Source organism: Macrotis lagotis, chromosome 8 (assembly GCF_037893015.1).
Source record: "Macrotis lagotis isolate mMagLag1 chromosome 8, bilby.v1.9.chrom.fasta, whole genome shotgun sequence".
NCBI classification, from domain to species: domain Eukaryota; kingdom Metazoa; phylum Chordata; class Mammalia; order Peramelemorphia; family Peramelidae; genus Macrotis; species Macrotis lagotis.
Genome location: NC_133665.1, coordinates 182,188,713 through 182,203,227, shown reverse-complemented (window position 1 = coordinate 182,203,227; position 14,515 = coordinate 182,188,713). Strand labels below are relative to the sequence as shown.

The window sequence follows — 14,515 nt, the reverse complement described above, 5'->3', positions numbered from 1 at the left end:
GAGCATCTCTGTCCATGCTGACAGACTTTTTAGATATTAGCTGAGACTTGCAAATGATGGTGCCCACGAGTGTTGTCCCTCTATGATATCATCATCATGCGCAGCTAGGCCCCATTTTGCGGGATGCACGTTTTCTTTGACCTGTGTTGCTTCATCTGCTATTGCTATTGCTCGTGATGGCCTTCATTTTTATGGGAGGTGATTTTTAGAGAGTCAAGGGTTTGCCACAGAGAGCAGCATCCACAGTGTCTTCCTGTCCTTTCTTGGGTTCTGAATATCTAAACCAGGGCTATCCAAAAGGTAGCCCACAGGATGATTTTATTCATCCCGCCTCTGGGTTTACTCAGTGCTTTAGGAAAGGAAACGGCTAAGGCAGAGCTCTCATTGAAATGGCAAATCAAAATATATGGTCTATTGTTTCAATAAAAACTTTTAAAAGTAAGGTTGGACAACCCTGATCTGAACTATTGTCAATAGAGAAAGTCCCTTGCCTCTTTTAGGTTAGAAAAAGCATTTTTTGCTTTCAAGTGTTGTATAATGACCTCTCCTTACAGAAAAAGGGATCAAACCATTTTAGCTTTCTATGTTTTCCCTGCTGTACTTGAAATGTGTTGTCAGAACAGTTCATTCAATCTCCTTTTCCAGTGTTCTGTAGCAGTGGTCTGGGGCAACTCTATTGAGATGACATCTTCCGCTATACTTGGCAAGAGTTTTTGGCTCCCTAACTGGGCAGTCTGTAAATTACATAATTTTATAAGGGGACATCATGGTGAATTCACCAACTGCACACTATAAAACCCCAACTGTCTGATGAAATGAATGTTGCTTCCCCCCCCCCACACACACACATGGTGTCGAATAAAGTGTTTAGTAAAGTTGACAATGGGTAGAATAGTTAATTACATTTCATTTATTCGAACAGATTTTTGGATGCACATGTGTCCAGTATGTGCCTTCCTAACAGGTTAGCTAGCACTTTCATGTTGCATGTGCATAAGGTATTTGTAATATTTAAGTAGCACAAGTAGATTTTTGTGACCTTGAGCTACCTATGTCAACTCCACCATAACCCCAATTCTCTCTTTAAGGATCTTTCTTAAGATGGGTCTTTAAGCTCTCTTAAGAATTTTGACCTTCTGGACCATGATGGGAAATGACTCTGAAATTATTATAATGAAATAGTTTGACATGTTGAAGATACCAACATGTTTGAATTGTAGACCTAGTACTGGGCCATGCTCTTCTAATTAGTAAGGGAAAGAGTTGAAACTTTGTCCAAGCTGTCTCTAAAAACCTTTGGAGAACTGAATTCTATTTTCTGAGTCTTAGTTTTCATGATGGTCTTGAGGGATAGGAGAATTGACAAACCCCAAATTTATAATTTATAATATTAGGTTTTGGTTTGTGGAACATTTTTAATATACCTGGGCCTTCTGTTGACTCCATTGGAAGTAAAAACAGGCATTCTAAGGACAGACTTTTACATTGGGAAACAATGATGACATTGCTTTTGTCATGTGATTATAGAAACAATTAGCTGGTGATAGACAGTATTATTATCTCAGATATTCCCAACCCCATACGTCTCTGGACACAGAGAACAAAATGCACACCTGTAGAGGTGTACTCTGTAAATGCAAAAATACACATAGGCAAAGGACAAACGCTTATAAGGTTATATCTCCCAATTTTCTACACTATTTAAAACCAGTCTCTAATACGTCCTTGACATCTGGGCATGATTTTATATTTAAACACTGAATTTGTTATCTTATTTTCATGAGTGGTGTCTTCTTTCCTCTCTGTTTCCCTCAAAACTCCTCACCTTGAGAACCAAATAGGGAAAGTTTCATCCTTTGAGGAGAATTTTCCAGGAGCTTATGGGTAACAGTCTGACTTATGGTATATTTATTCAGATCTGCACAACTTAGGGTCTTGTTTTGCAAGCTGCCATGTATAATGTTTTGATTCATCTGTCTTCCGCAAAGCAATACATCCTGTGTTTATTTAAAATCCAAGTTGTTTTTTTCAGTAGGCTGATGTGCTGCATGTCTTGGGGGAAAAATCCCCAAATATCCCAGAGCATGTTCATGTTCATGCAGTAGCCAGTGTTTGTGAGATCTATGATGTGATAGAGTCTCAGTTGGGCTTGGGGTGACCATCGTTTCTGATTACTTTGAACATATATTTTGTCATTGCATCAGTTCTCAGATAGATTGTTCCAAAGGAAAAGGCCTTACTAATTGATGAGCCATTTATATTGCAGAATTCCAAAGTTCATCTTAACAAGATGAAAACGGCTAAGAGTATTTGAACTGGGTAGTGCCAGGTAGCTTCTGCTCTTTGAGAAGCACCCTTTTATCATAGATCAACCAAAAGACTTTTGGGATGCCATCTGATTGGAATAATGTATTACTCAGTTTTGTCTCTCATTTCCTTGATTGATGATCTTCACATCATACTTCATTTGTCATGGCTTTCTTTGAGATTTTTAAAGAAGAATACTCTTAGCTTGGTTAACAGATTTCTAGTTAGTGCATATCAAGTTGTTATTGTTGGGCTTCCTTTTCTATGATAACTATCATTAATCCCTTTAATTTTTCTTTTAGACGATGGCAAAAGTCATAACCACAGTCCTGAAGTTTCCAGCTGATCAGACTCAGAAAATCTTAGAACGAGAAGATGCCCGGCCAATGGTAGGCTTTGCAGACAGGCTTCATTAAGTTATAAATAAGTTAACTTTGCCTTAGTTCTTCTTGTTCAAAGGCCTAAACACTGAGAAGGATTTCACCATGAGGGCATTGACCTAAAATCCTATGTCGCTGGGTATTTTAGAAGAGAAAAGATATTTTCGCATAAGGACTAGATATTGCTGTTTCTATTTCTGCTTTGTAAGTTATGTGCAAACACAAAGAGGATTGCCAAAAGGATGGGTGATATTTTTCTAGTATAATTACTAATCTCCTGACCCCAATTCAATTAATGTCTTAGAGTTTATGCTTCCAATCCAGAAACAAATGATTGAGGTTCACAAATTCTTGATCATGGAATTCAAGAATTACTGAACCTTTGGTACCCCTTCACGGGAGAAGGAGGTAGTTAGTTATTGATCGTTGGACAAAGCTTCTTTGTGAAAATCAGTTGACTGGAAAAAATTCCTCCCAAGTCATGCTGAACAAACCTGCCTTTCTGTATAGCTATGAGAAAAATGTCTTTATAGACCTTCTCTTTGGGTCTGATTAGTGAAGGCAGTGGGGCAGCCCTGGACTCAGTTGTAGGCTTGGGTATTTGACTTCTCCTTCTCGGTCACCTCTTTTTTTCCCCTTATCTCTTTCCCCTCAAGCCCCATGGTCCACCATCTACCCAAACGGTAATTCCCTCTGGGACATCCCTGTGACAAATGGCCATTGCCTTTGCTTGGGCTTTCAGAATAAGGGTTTTCTAGCTAAGTTTTCAATAAATTTGCCCTTCCTCATTTTGAAAAGTCAGTCAGCAAACATTTATTGCATATTTACTCTGTGTCAGATTTGTAGGAAAAATACAAAGATTGGGAAGGTCAGGCAAAATTGATTGCCTTTGTTCCTCTGGACAATCTTTTTAGTTTAATGTAACAGGCAAAAAGCCCTGAAGAAAGGCCAGATGCATCCTGGAGCCAGCTGTTCTTTCTTGGGGGCTGATGGCTGGCTGCTACGGTGTGCAATAAGGTTTTTTTTTAGATTTTTTTTTTGCAAGGCTATGGGGTTAAGTGGCTTGCCCAAGGTCACACAACTACACAGCTATTAAGTGTCTGAGGTCAGATTTGAATTCAGGTACTCCTGACTCCAGGGCAGGTGCTCTGGTGCCCTATACCACCAAGCCACCCCAGACAATGAAGTTTTAATGGACCTTGCATTATTTACTGGGCAGCACTACATTTGGGAAACTTGCCTTTGTGACCTTAGCAAGTGCATGTTTACTTTTGCGCTGTTGCATTGATGAAGTTTCCCATTTGTGCTTGTGAGCTATTTCTCTGCTCTTCCTTCCCATCCCCTGGGAATGCCTGATGCTCTGGAGAAATTTAGTCAGAATGTAAAAATAATTGGTTTTTAATAACTACTTCTATAGCTGAGCTCAATTCTGCTAATGTATTCGAGCTCAAAGAGCCATTATCTGCTAAATGTAATTAGGTTAAAAATGTTGAATGCTTAGAAATCGAAAGTCTTTTTTATTTGAAAAACAAAAACAAAAAGACTTCACCCTGAAGCTTTCTTTCCTCTCTTCCTGTTTGCCTCCTACCTTTCCTTTGAGCTCCTGCCCCAGTACCGGCCCCTCCCACAGTGCTTTGCCTGGGCTTTTGCTGCATGATGTCTCCAGCCTCCCAGTCCGAAGCTAGACATCATTGACTCTTCTTGTATCTCTCTCCTTCTCTTGTGTTCTCCTCCAGGGCTGCAAGGGCAGTGGTCACCAGGCAGGTCCTGAGGGCTGGAGATCTGTCAAAGGTCACAGTGGAACCTAGGGAGAACTAAGGCAGCCCAAGACCTGGTTGCTACCCTTGAGGCTCTGTCTTCCCAGGGCAATGGCAGTTTCTCAAGGAGAGAGATTATTTCCTTGGTTTTTTCTGAATCCCAGCACTTAGCCTGGCACATGCTTGTTGATTGATTGGCAGTGGAGAGTAGAACTGTCTTTTCCCCCTTTCGTGCCCATCACAGTTCCTTGCACATAGTCTACCTTTCCTAAATATGTGCTAAACGGAAAGACACAACTGTGCCTAAGATATTAGCCCTAAACTACATCACATGCCTACTTTGGGCAAGCCATTGTGCTGGTGCCACTGGGTAAATTCAAATGTAAAGTACACAGGGCCTGCCATAAAGGAACTTGTGATAAAGGTGCTTAATCGGTCAGGCAGATAAGGAAGGGTTTGGTGGAAGAGAGAGCAGTTGAACAGGGCTGAAAGAATGGATGGGATTTCCATAGAAAAGAGGCCAGCTAGCCAGGAGCATCCCAGATAATTGTTAAGGCTTCTTCCAACACTAACTTTAAAATTCTGCCATGTTGAAAACTTAATTTAGATTTATTTCAGGTGAAAATTGGGAATGTGGTGGTATAGAAACAAACTGTTACCTCCCTTGTACCTCTGTTCTCCTTTACTAGGCCAGATCTTTTGGGTCATTGTTTCCTTGTGGTGATGGTTGGGCCATCGAGTTCATATTTCTGATCATCATGTGCAAGGGTGTAATTGTTAAAACAACTGGTCCTATCTTTAATTTTAAGTAATAGCATTTTCTTTGCCACTTAAATCTGGACAATCAGAACAAGAAACCATGACCTAATTTGTAGTGATTGCTGATATTAACTATCAGCTGGGGTTTGAAGTGGTCTATTTGAAGTAATGATGGCAGCCCCTGCTCATGAGCCTTCCCCATCACAGCATTCCAGCTGGCAGCTCCATCCTGCAGATTAGAGTTGAGCTTCTGTTTTGTCTGTGGGCACACAGGGATTTGAACCCAGGTCTGAAGGACTGCTCTATCATACTAGTTTACATTTGCACGGTGCTTTCCCCAGAATTAGCTCACTCAATTCCTGGAAGTTTGATAGGGCAAGCATTATTCTTCCCATTTTCACAAAGGAGGAAACTGAGGATCAGATAGGAGTCAGGTCATGCAGTTGGTGAGGGAATAGGATTTGAAACTGGGTCTCCAGACTTCCCCTGCCAGTCCAGTGACTGATCCACAGTGGTAGTTGGAAACTAGTCTTGTCCAGTGTTGCTCATCTTGGTAGGTTGGTTCTGGTCAGTCTTGTTTCTACTGCTTCAGATGTACAGTGATTCTTTAATTATTTTGGGGAAATTGTAACAGGAAAAAAAAACCCTACCTGGCTAAGAGAGCTTTTTATACTTGGGCCCTGACAGGCAGCCTGTAGGACTTGTCATTTATGCTCCATCTGCCTCAATTTCCTCACTGGTGAAATGGGAGAATAATAACCTCTAGCCCCCTGGGTTGGTGTGAGGATAACTGATGATGGGCAAGTGCTCACCTAGCCCAGGACCTGGCTTATATGGATCAATGCTTATTTCCTTTCCTGATAAGCACGGTGCCCAAATGATGTATATAGAAAAGAGAGAGAAAAGAACTCTTAGCCCAAGTTCTTGGGAGATTGGCATGAGATCTGTGAGTTTCCAACCTCTGGAGGCTTTGTCTTTTCTGGAGGCAGCCCTGACCTTTGATGAGAGAGATCCCAGGAAAAAGCCAGAGACCATCCATATCCTTCCCAAGATCCTAAAGCTTTGGAGTCATTGTAGGGAGGTTGTCCCCTTCTCTTCTCTTGACACCTCCCTTTCTGTTTTGATTGGTTGCTTTTCTGATTTTCCTGTTTTGCTGTTGCTGTTGGTCAGACCAGGTCAGCATATCCCCAAAGGAGAAAGCCCAATTCATCTATACTGACAACTCATCTAAGACCCTTTCTTCGACTAAATTTAGTCTTTTCTTCTGTCCCCCACAATGTCCCTGTGCATTTCCTGCCTCTGGGGCCACTTGCCATTGAGCTTGTCAGGGGCCCCAGGCACTTGGGCTTCCTTGGGTGCCAGTGAAAATATATTGTAGGAGGTTAAACAGGATTGTTTTATGAGAGAGTGGGTTACCAGTCTTCATTTTTACCCAGTTAAATAGAGACCCTGTTGATACCTACTCTGTTTTGTGTGTGTGTGTGTGTGTGTGTGTGATACACACTCACAGTTTTCTTCTCAGCTTCAATTTCTTCATCTGCAAAATGGGTGAAATGATAAATCATAGCACTTACTTAAGTGAGTTGTTAGGATAAAATGCAACAACACTCAGCCAGGTGATTTAATTTGTAATACTCTAAATTTGAATTTGTAATACTCTATAAATTTCTCGTTTTCAACCACCATCATTAGTTCCCAGATATGTCACCCAGATAGCACTGCCCCTTGGTAATGGAATTCCTTTGTGCTATAATTTAACAACCTATAATCTCTAAGTCCTGGCTTCAGGTGTTGAGCTACTCAGATGAATTATTCTCTGTAGTTCCTTCCAATTTTTGAGATTCTGAGAATTTCTGAAAATTGGTTACCTTGAAAACAAGAAATCTTGGATTAAGAGATTGTTGGTCCTAAATCCTCTATTCCTCTGTCCTCTCTACTGCAAATTTTAGATCCTAAGTTTGGTTTCCCATAGTTTATTTATAAAGGAAAAGAATAGTATACAGAAATATTAATAAATGCCTGAAAATAAGAAATCTACTCTAAGAAGCTAGATGTGGATTTGGTCTAAATCCTTTAGCCTACCCTGATTTGTGTGGATTTTTGAGGTCCACCTTCAGATGTTGAATTCAGTTCTGGTCCCACAGGAGAATGGCTCTTGGTCCTCAGAAGAGTTTTCTCTCCCAGGTATAAGATTGACATTAGCTAAGTTTTAGAACCCCAGGACATTGTGCCTTAACTAGTCAGTCACTGGCTTGTTGGATGCTTCACTTCCACAATTAATAGAAGTAGAAATAATTCTAATTTACTGGTCACCAGCCCCTTTCCCCTAGTCAAGGTAATGAAAAAAGAGAAATATATTTAAGGAATATTAAGCAGGTATAACTTTTTTTCTCCATTGCTTCAAGCACCCAAATATTCACAAACAAGCCTTATCCTTCTATGTTGATGTTATCAGAATGATTCCTTACAGTCTTTATTGGGTGTGTTTAAAGATGAGGATACTGCAACTTGGAGCAATGAAAGACTCTTTCCAGTTGGGATCAGGGTCCAGACTGGAATCTAGGATTGCCAGGCTCATGCTACATTCCCTCTGTGTTTACAAAATCCCTTGTTAAAACAAAGACTAATAATTATAACATAGTTAGCATTTATATAGGATATTAAAGGATGATACAACTCTGGGAGGTAGATGCCCTTGTATCCCCAGCTTATAGATGAGAAAACAGAAGGGCAGGTGAGATGATATGCTTGGTTTCCTCCAGCTAGTAAGTGTCTGAGACTGGATTCAAATTCAGGTCTTCTGACCTTCAGTTTCCATCCCTCTAGCTATCATAAGACAACATTTTTTTAAAATTCAGATTTACTTGGATAGCCAGAATTGAAGTTTAATGAAAATCTGAACTGTTGCTTTTCATTGTCCAGGTCTGTTAGGAAAGTCCAACCAACGTTACAGAGATTTAGTTTAATTCATAATTCCTTAATTACCTCTTGAGTATTTTGTTGATTGTACACTTGTATTATTTCTTGTTGTATACATATAGTCATCCAATTTTATTTCTAACTTTCAAACTCTTAAGGTTTAAAAAAGTTGCACCAACTGGTCTTTGTCCTCTTCTTCCCCCCCCCCTTCTCTTCTTGTCCAAAAGCACCTTCACCTTGTTTTAGTAGAACCTTTTGAATTGTGTTTGATATCTAAGATGTTTGAATATGCTCCTTTTTGCATAGAAGGATTCCCAGTGGACCAGATCAGTCTTTATTCCTGCTAGGGAATTGAAACATAGGTCCACAAACTATAGATTAGGAAAATAATATTCTTAATGGATGAAGGATCACTACTGACATGTCACTAAATCTTAGGGTTTGGGAACATCCCAAATTCTGCCATTGAATTTGAATGTAAATAGAATTAAGCTTCTGGAATGGAACTAACTCTTGCGCTCTTGGATTCAATTTTTAATAACAGTTTTTGGTTAACCTTTTCAAAGTTTAAAATTACCCAGTACTTAGGATACTTTCCTGTACATTACAGCACATGCATTACATTTGGACAAGTTTGTTTTAATATAGTACTGAATTGTGATCTGGGCCTGGTTCTTTGACTCAAAGGTTTAAGTCAAGAAATTAAACTGAAATTTTATTCTGGTAACTATTTTAGACAAAACTTCATTTTATTTTGTATATTTTGTCTCTAAATATAAGACATTCAACCAGTAGTAATTTTATATGACTTGTTCAGCATTGAAATTTCAAAATACAGATGTATCTTAATTTATAAAATTAAGTTTTTTCAGTTTTTTATTTTGTAAATCAAATCATATTTTAAATGCACTGGTCATGCTTCTATTAAAAAAACTCTTAAAGATTAGACTTTTATATAGCAAACAGTCATCAAATTTCTTATAATTTTGGATTTTCATACATCAGGTTTGCTTAAAATGAATTGCACCTTGATTATCTTAGTCATCTTCCCTTCAGTAGACATTATCACATTTAAAATGTTTTGTGCAATTTGTAAAGGGATCTCAGAAATCCAGTTATGCAGGTGCTGAGCATGGGGAAGTCCTTTAAAATTGGCTTTAACTCCTTTATATTGTGGGAGAAAAAGTTAAGTAGAATTTTATTTCATCCTATTAACTTTGTATTTACGCATTTTATTGTTCATTCTTAAAAAATTGTTCAATGAGCTTTTTTCTTCCTGACTTTGTAGTTTGCTTCAGCTCGCAGTGGTATCTTCTGAATAAGTCGTCAGTCTGTGCTTAGTTAGCATGTGGGTGAGTGAAGAATACTAATACTCTCTGCTGTATCTTTTCCACCAAATCAAATAGCCTGCATGAAATGAATCTTTCCCTGGAATTCTGCTCCTCTCTAAAGGAAATCTTTCATCATGAGCTGATCTTCATTTTAGGCCTACATTTACTTTGGTTAGATTATTCTAATTTTGTCAAACATTAACCTCTCAAGGACTCATCGGATGTTTTAAGCTTGGAAACCTTTAGCACAGGAGTAAAAAAATGTGCAGCCCACCTCCCTGCTCCCTGTCCTTCCTCCAAAGATGACATCAACAACAAAATTCTCAGGGTATTTTTGAAATGATAATAAGAGAGAAAAATGTAAAGCAAATGGCAAATTAGTATTAAAGTTACAGGTATCACAGATTTGAAATTTAGCATATGATAAAATGTGCCCAGAGTGGTAGAAGACAATCCTGAATTAGAGGAAATGTAAAGAATATTTGTGGAAAATAATTTTCTTTTTACTTTTTAATAACTCTAAATGTGCTTCAAGTTTTGCCCAACAGAGACCTCTTCTATTATCTAAAAATTCCCTTTGTAATTTTGTTCATTCTATTGAAGTCTTTGGTTATAACCCCCCCCCCCCCATCCCCAAGGTGCCCCCCCTTCCCAAAATGTTCATTCTGGTCTGTCTGAATTTTCACAAAGTGTGAATTAATGAAGTAATTAATGAGTGAAGTTTAATTAGACTTATATTATGACCTTGATCCTGGTGACTTTTCACTATTTTTCATTTCCAAACATTTTTGATTTAAAGACATCTGTGATTATATTAGACCTTATTCTGTTTTTAATGTGTATCATTCCTATTTATTGAGTATTTCTTTAAAGAGTTGTAATAACCTGTGAATAGACTACAAAGTTCTAATTTTTTTTTAAATTGAACCTAGGCATTAACTTAAGGTGTTCACATTTGTGATTTTTTATCATTTGAATACATTAATTTGATAATGCACTTCTGCATTTTTTTTCTTAAGCACTTGTCATATATCAGATAATTTGGTAAGCACGGGGGCCACCAAGGTCAACCCTAGCCAGTCCTTCCTTCCAGGATCTTCCATTCTCCTGGGGTAGGACATGATCCCAAACATTTGCAAACCATGAGTAACATGAAGAGCTGGAGAGGTTTCATCTCAGGGAGTTTTTGCAGAAACATAAGTGGCTGTAAAAATGTTTCAAACTTGACAGGGCAGTTTATAGACCAAGAAGATGAAACAATACTGATAATTTAATATCAATATGATCATTAAAGTAACTTTATTATGAATATACAGTTGTAATATGTAAAAGTCTAATTATTATAAACATAAGATGTTGTTTTCCAAATCGATTTAGAAAATCAGCTCATTTCTCTTGTAATTTCAAGAACACTGATTATTATCTCTCCTGTTAAATTTTATGTTTTATACAGTGTTGGTGGGAGAAGGGATGAACAACTGGGACTGGTATCTTTGAAGGTTCCCCTTGATTTCTTAATTTCATTTATTTATCTCCAGTAGTTTATTTAGCCTAGAAATTTTTCTCGGATCCCCTTCCTTGATAGTTTAATCTGTTAAGTCTTGTGAAGGAAATGTTGGCGTCAGTTTAAAAGTTTTTGCTCTTCACAAGGGTTAGAAACTAGTCCACTATTTGAAACTTAACTTTTCAAACTGAAGGGCTGCAATACCAAGCAAATTTTAATGGGAAAGATCATTCTCAAGATTTGGTGGCTGCCTTTTGCTAGGGAAAATAAGGACTTTTTGCTTATAATAGATCCATTATTAAGCATCTTTTGAGGTAACAGGACCAAAAGGAGGTAGATATTTTTGATACCTTTTTGTTTAGTAGAGGTTAGCAGGTTTTGATTCTGGATTGTTAATTTTTTTCAAAAATGAAACAACCACCATCATCAAATAGTTTTGAAGTGTTATAGAATTAGATAAAGAGATCGTGGGATTTGACTTTGAAATCTTTCTAGACCTTTAGGCTAATTATTAGACCTTATATTACAATTTGAATTTTACTGATAAAAATACTTTGTTCTTTTTTAGTCTGAAAAGGTAACAGAAAATTTTACTTCTTGCTTTTTATCCTTTTCTAGTCATGGCTACGATTGTCATCTTGAAGAAATTGGGATGAAGAGTGTTCCTTGATTGTGCTGCTTAAAAAACTGTCCACGTCTCTATTTTTCTTTGAGAAAAGGCATGACGAATGACAAGCTGCTTTTTCAGGCCCCTAGAGAGAGGCATAGAGATGACACTGGATCATGAAGACAGCTAAACTACCTTGTGAAGGGTGAACTGGCAACAGTTGGTTCTTTCTCTTCAGCTGGGTGGCGACACTTGGAAGGGCTTGAGTACTGACTATAATGAATGAATGAATCCCAGAGATGATCCCGTGAGTGGTTCTCTGATCCCTTTTTCCTCCTTTCTCTTAAGATTTAAACTTGATGGTTTGCCTCTTTGATTTATTTATTTTTAGGGTGATTTTGGTTTTTTTTGGGGGGGGGAAATCTGTTTAAATGACTTGTGCAATACATTTTGAAGTAAAATTTGATAGATTTTTTTTCCTGATGAATTAGAAGAATTTAACTATATTATCAAAAATTGATTTGTTGATTTTTTTTCTTTTGGCTAAAGACTAGTTCTTTAAGTTTTTGCTTCTGATGGATCCAAATGGCAGTACCTCATTTGTTTACTTTGCTTTTGTACTTATATTTTCCAGGAAAAAAAATTGTAAATTGTAAATAGTTAATACATAACTGTATCATATACTGATCTGTGACTGTTGGCAATGTCAATCTAGGATGACCAGAGGAAAAAATAAAGTTCTATTTACTGTATAAAATTCAGTATTTGTGTTTCTTTAAAAAAATTAGTTTCATTGATCAAATAATTATTTTTTTATTCCTTCTCTCTGACCAACTGTCCCCCTACAAAGGAAAAAAACCCCTCAAATTCATATAACAGCTAATAGTCAAGCAAAATAAATTTCCATATTGATCATTTGCAAAATTACTTGTCTCTTTCTGCATATTTATTTCATTTCCTCTCTGGCAGGAGATGAGGAACATTCTTCATCCTTGGTTTTTCTGTGTTTCTAAGTTGGAATTCTCTTTAAAAATAATTAATAACCTCTTTAAGCAGATCATATTCTTTGGAAAAATTCTATCTGCTTTTTGTACATATTACTTATGGAGTCCTCTTTGGCCCTCTTCCCTGCCAAGATTGAACTTTTATGACAAAGAAGAACAAGTTAAGCAAAAATGGCTGATTTAATGATTCTATCATGGTGTATGCAGTATTTTGCTTGCAGGGTTCTCATCTCTTTGCTGAGAAGGTGATAGATTTTCCTGTTTGTTCTTCAAGACCATTCTTAGTTTTTCAGTTACTAAGGGAATTCATTTAAAAAAATTATATCTATGTTTCCTTTTGGTTCTTCATCTTTCACTGGGCATTAATTCATGTACATCTTCCCAACTTTTTTTTGTCATTTCTTGTGACAGAATAAAGCATCTAGGTAGCCTGGAATTGGGAAGACCTGAGATCAATTTGTATCTCAGCCACTTAGTAGCTGGACCTTGAGTGGATCCCTTAATCTTTTGGGGCTCTATTTTCTCATTTGTAAAAAAGGAGCAAGTTGGACTTGATAGGCTCAGATCCCTTCCAGCTCTCAGTCTGTGATCCCATGAATGATGTTCCATTATAGTCCCCATTACTTTCTTTTTGCAAGGCAATGGGGTTAAGTGACTTTCCCAGGGCCACACAGCTGGATAATTATTAAGTATCTCAGGTCCTCCTGACTCCAGGTACTCTATCCACTGTGCTGCCTAGTTCCTCCCCCTCAATTTCCCGTTAGTTTCTACAACCATTCCACAGTTCTTTATTACTAGAAAACCTGATATCATAAATATTCTTGTATGTCTTGGACCTTTGTTGCTGACTTTTACTTCTTTGTATTTCCTATAATAGGAATTCTTGGGCCAAATTGAGAACAGAATAGTCACTTTTGTGACTATACAAATAGTATATGTATACCTGTTTTCACTTGCTGTGTGTGTGTGTGTGTGTGTGTGTGTGTGTGTGTGTGTTATTTTTATCTGTTTTGCCAGGTAAGAGGTGAAACCTCGGAATTACTTTATTAATGAGATTATGAAGAAACAGATACATTCACTCATTGCTGATGAAATTCCACACCTGTGGTTTTTTATTTTGGTGGATAACCTAGTATTAACATACAATAAAATATAAATTAATTGTACTTTTTGACCCAGTAATTCTATCATTAGCAATATAACCTCATTCTTCTCAGAACCAATAAAAACTATTAAGTTTCATAGCAGCATTATTTTTAATTGCAAAAAAAATGGAAGCAGTGATAAGAGAATGCTTAGCTGCCCCTCTAATATAATTAAAACAAACACATTTGAGGAATGTTTTTAAAAAGCTGTAACATCATTGAGAACATAAAAACTTTGGTCATAGTGATATGGAATAATGGTGGCATAGAGAACTCCTAAATCAGGAAACTAATGCTGGTCAGAATTTTCTCTACAACTTATTGTCTTAAAGAGTTGCCTAGAGACCAATGAGCATTCAGGTGACTTGTCCAGTGCATGTCAGAGGCAGCACTTGAAACCAGGTCTTCTTGGCTTAAAGTAGTAGACTGTCCTCCACATCTTGTTCTTGTTATGCTGATCCTCACAACTGTTTCTATGAATAGAATGACTGGCCAAGCAAGGCATCCTGATGAAAATTTGGAAGGACTGATTCAGGTGTTAATATTTTCATGTGTTGAAATTAGTTTCTTTAAATTTAAATAGTTAAAAAGTATGTTTAATTGAAAAAGATTATTTTTTAAACTATAATTTCAAATTCATCAAATTTTAAAAGAATTTAAATTTATTTTATTATGGTCATTGAGTATGTTGGCTATATTCCCAATGCACCTCTGACACCTTTGTCATTCTTTTTCTTTCTACAAAAAAAAAATACATTTCCAAAGAGCTTTTGGGTCTACTGTATAGTTTGGCCTAGTGTTG

At 37.3% G+C, this 14,515-nt stretch overlaps 1 protein-coding gene across 6 annotated transcripts in view; it reads left to right on the top strand.

Annotated features, from left to right (window-relative positions):
• GOLGA4 (golgin A4) overlaps positions 1-12,321 on the top strand; it is a 105,750-nt gene extending 93,429 nt beyond the window's left edge. For 5 of the 6 annotated variants that reach the window (XM_074199060.1, XM_074199059.1, XM_074199057.1 and 2 more), the window contains 3 exons: positions 2,610-2,696; positions 9,411-9,474; positions 11,576-12,321. In XM_074199060.1, the coding sequence (XP_074055161.1) occupies positions 2,610-2,696; positions 9,411-9,440 (117 nt within the window). In that variant the 3' untranslated portion in view covers positions 9,441-9,474; positions 11,576-12,321. The remainder of the gene's footprint in view (positions 1-2,609; positions 2,697-9,410; positions 9,475-11,575) is intronic. The other variant, XM_074199058.1, reaches the window with a different exon arrangement.
• Positions 12,322-14,515: the final 2,194 nt, after the last annotated feature.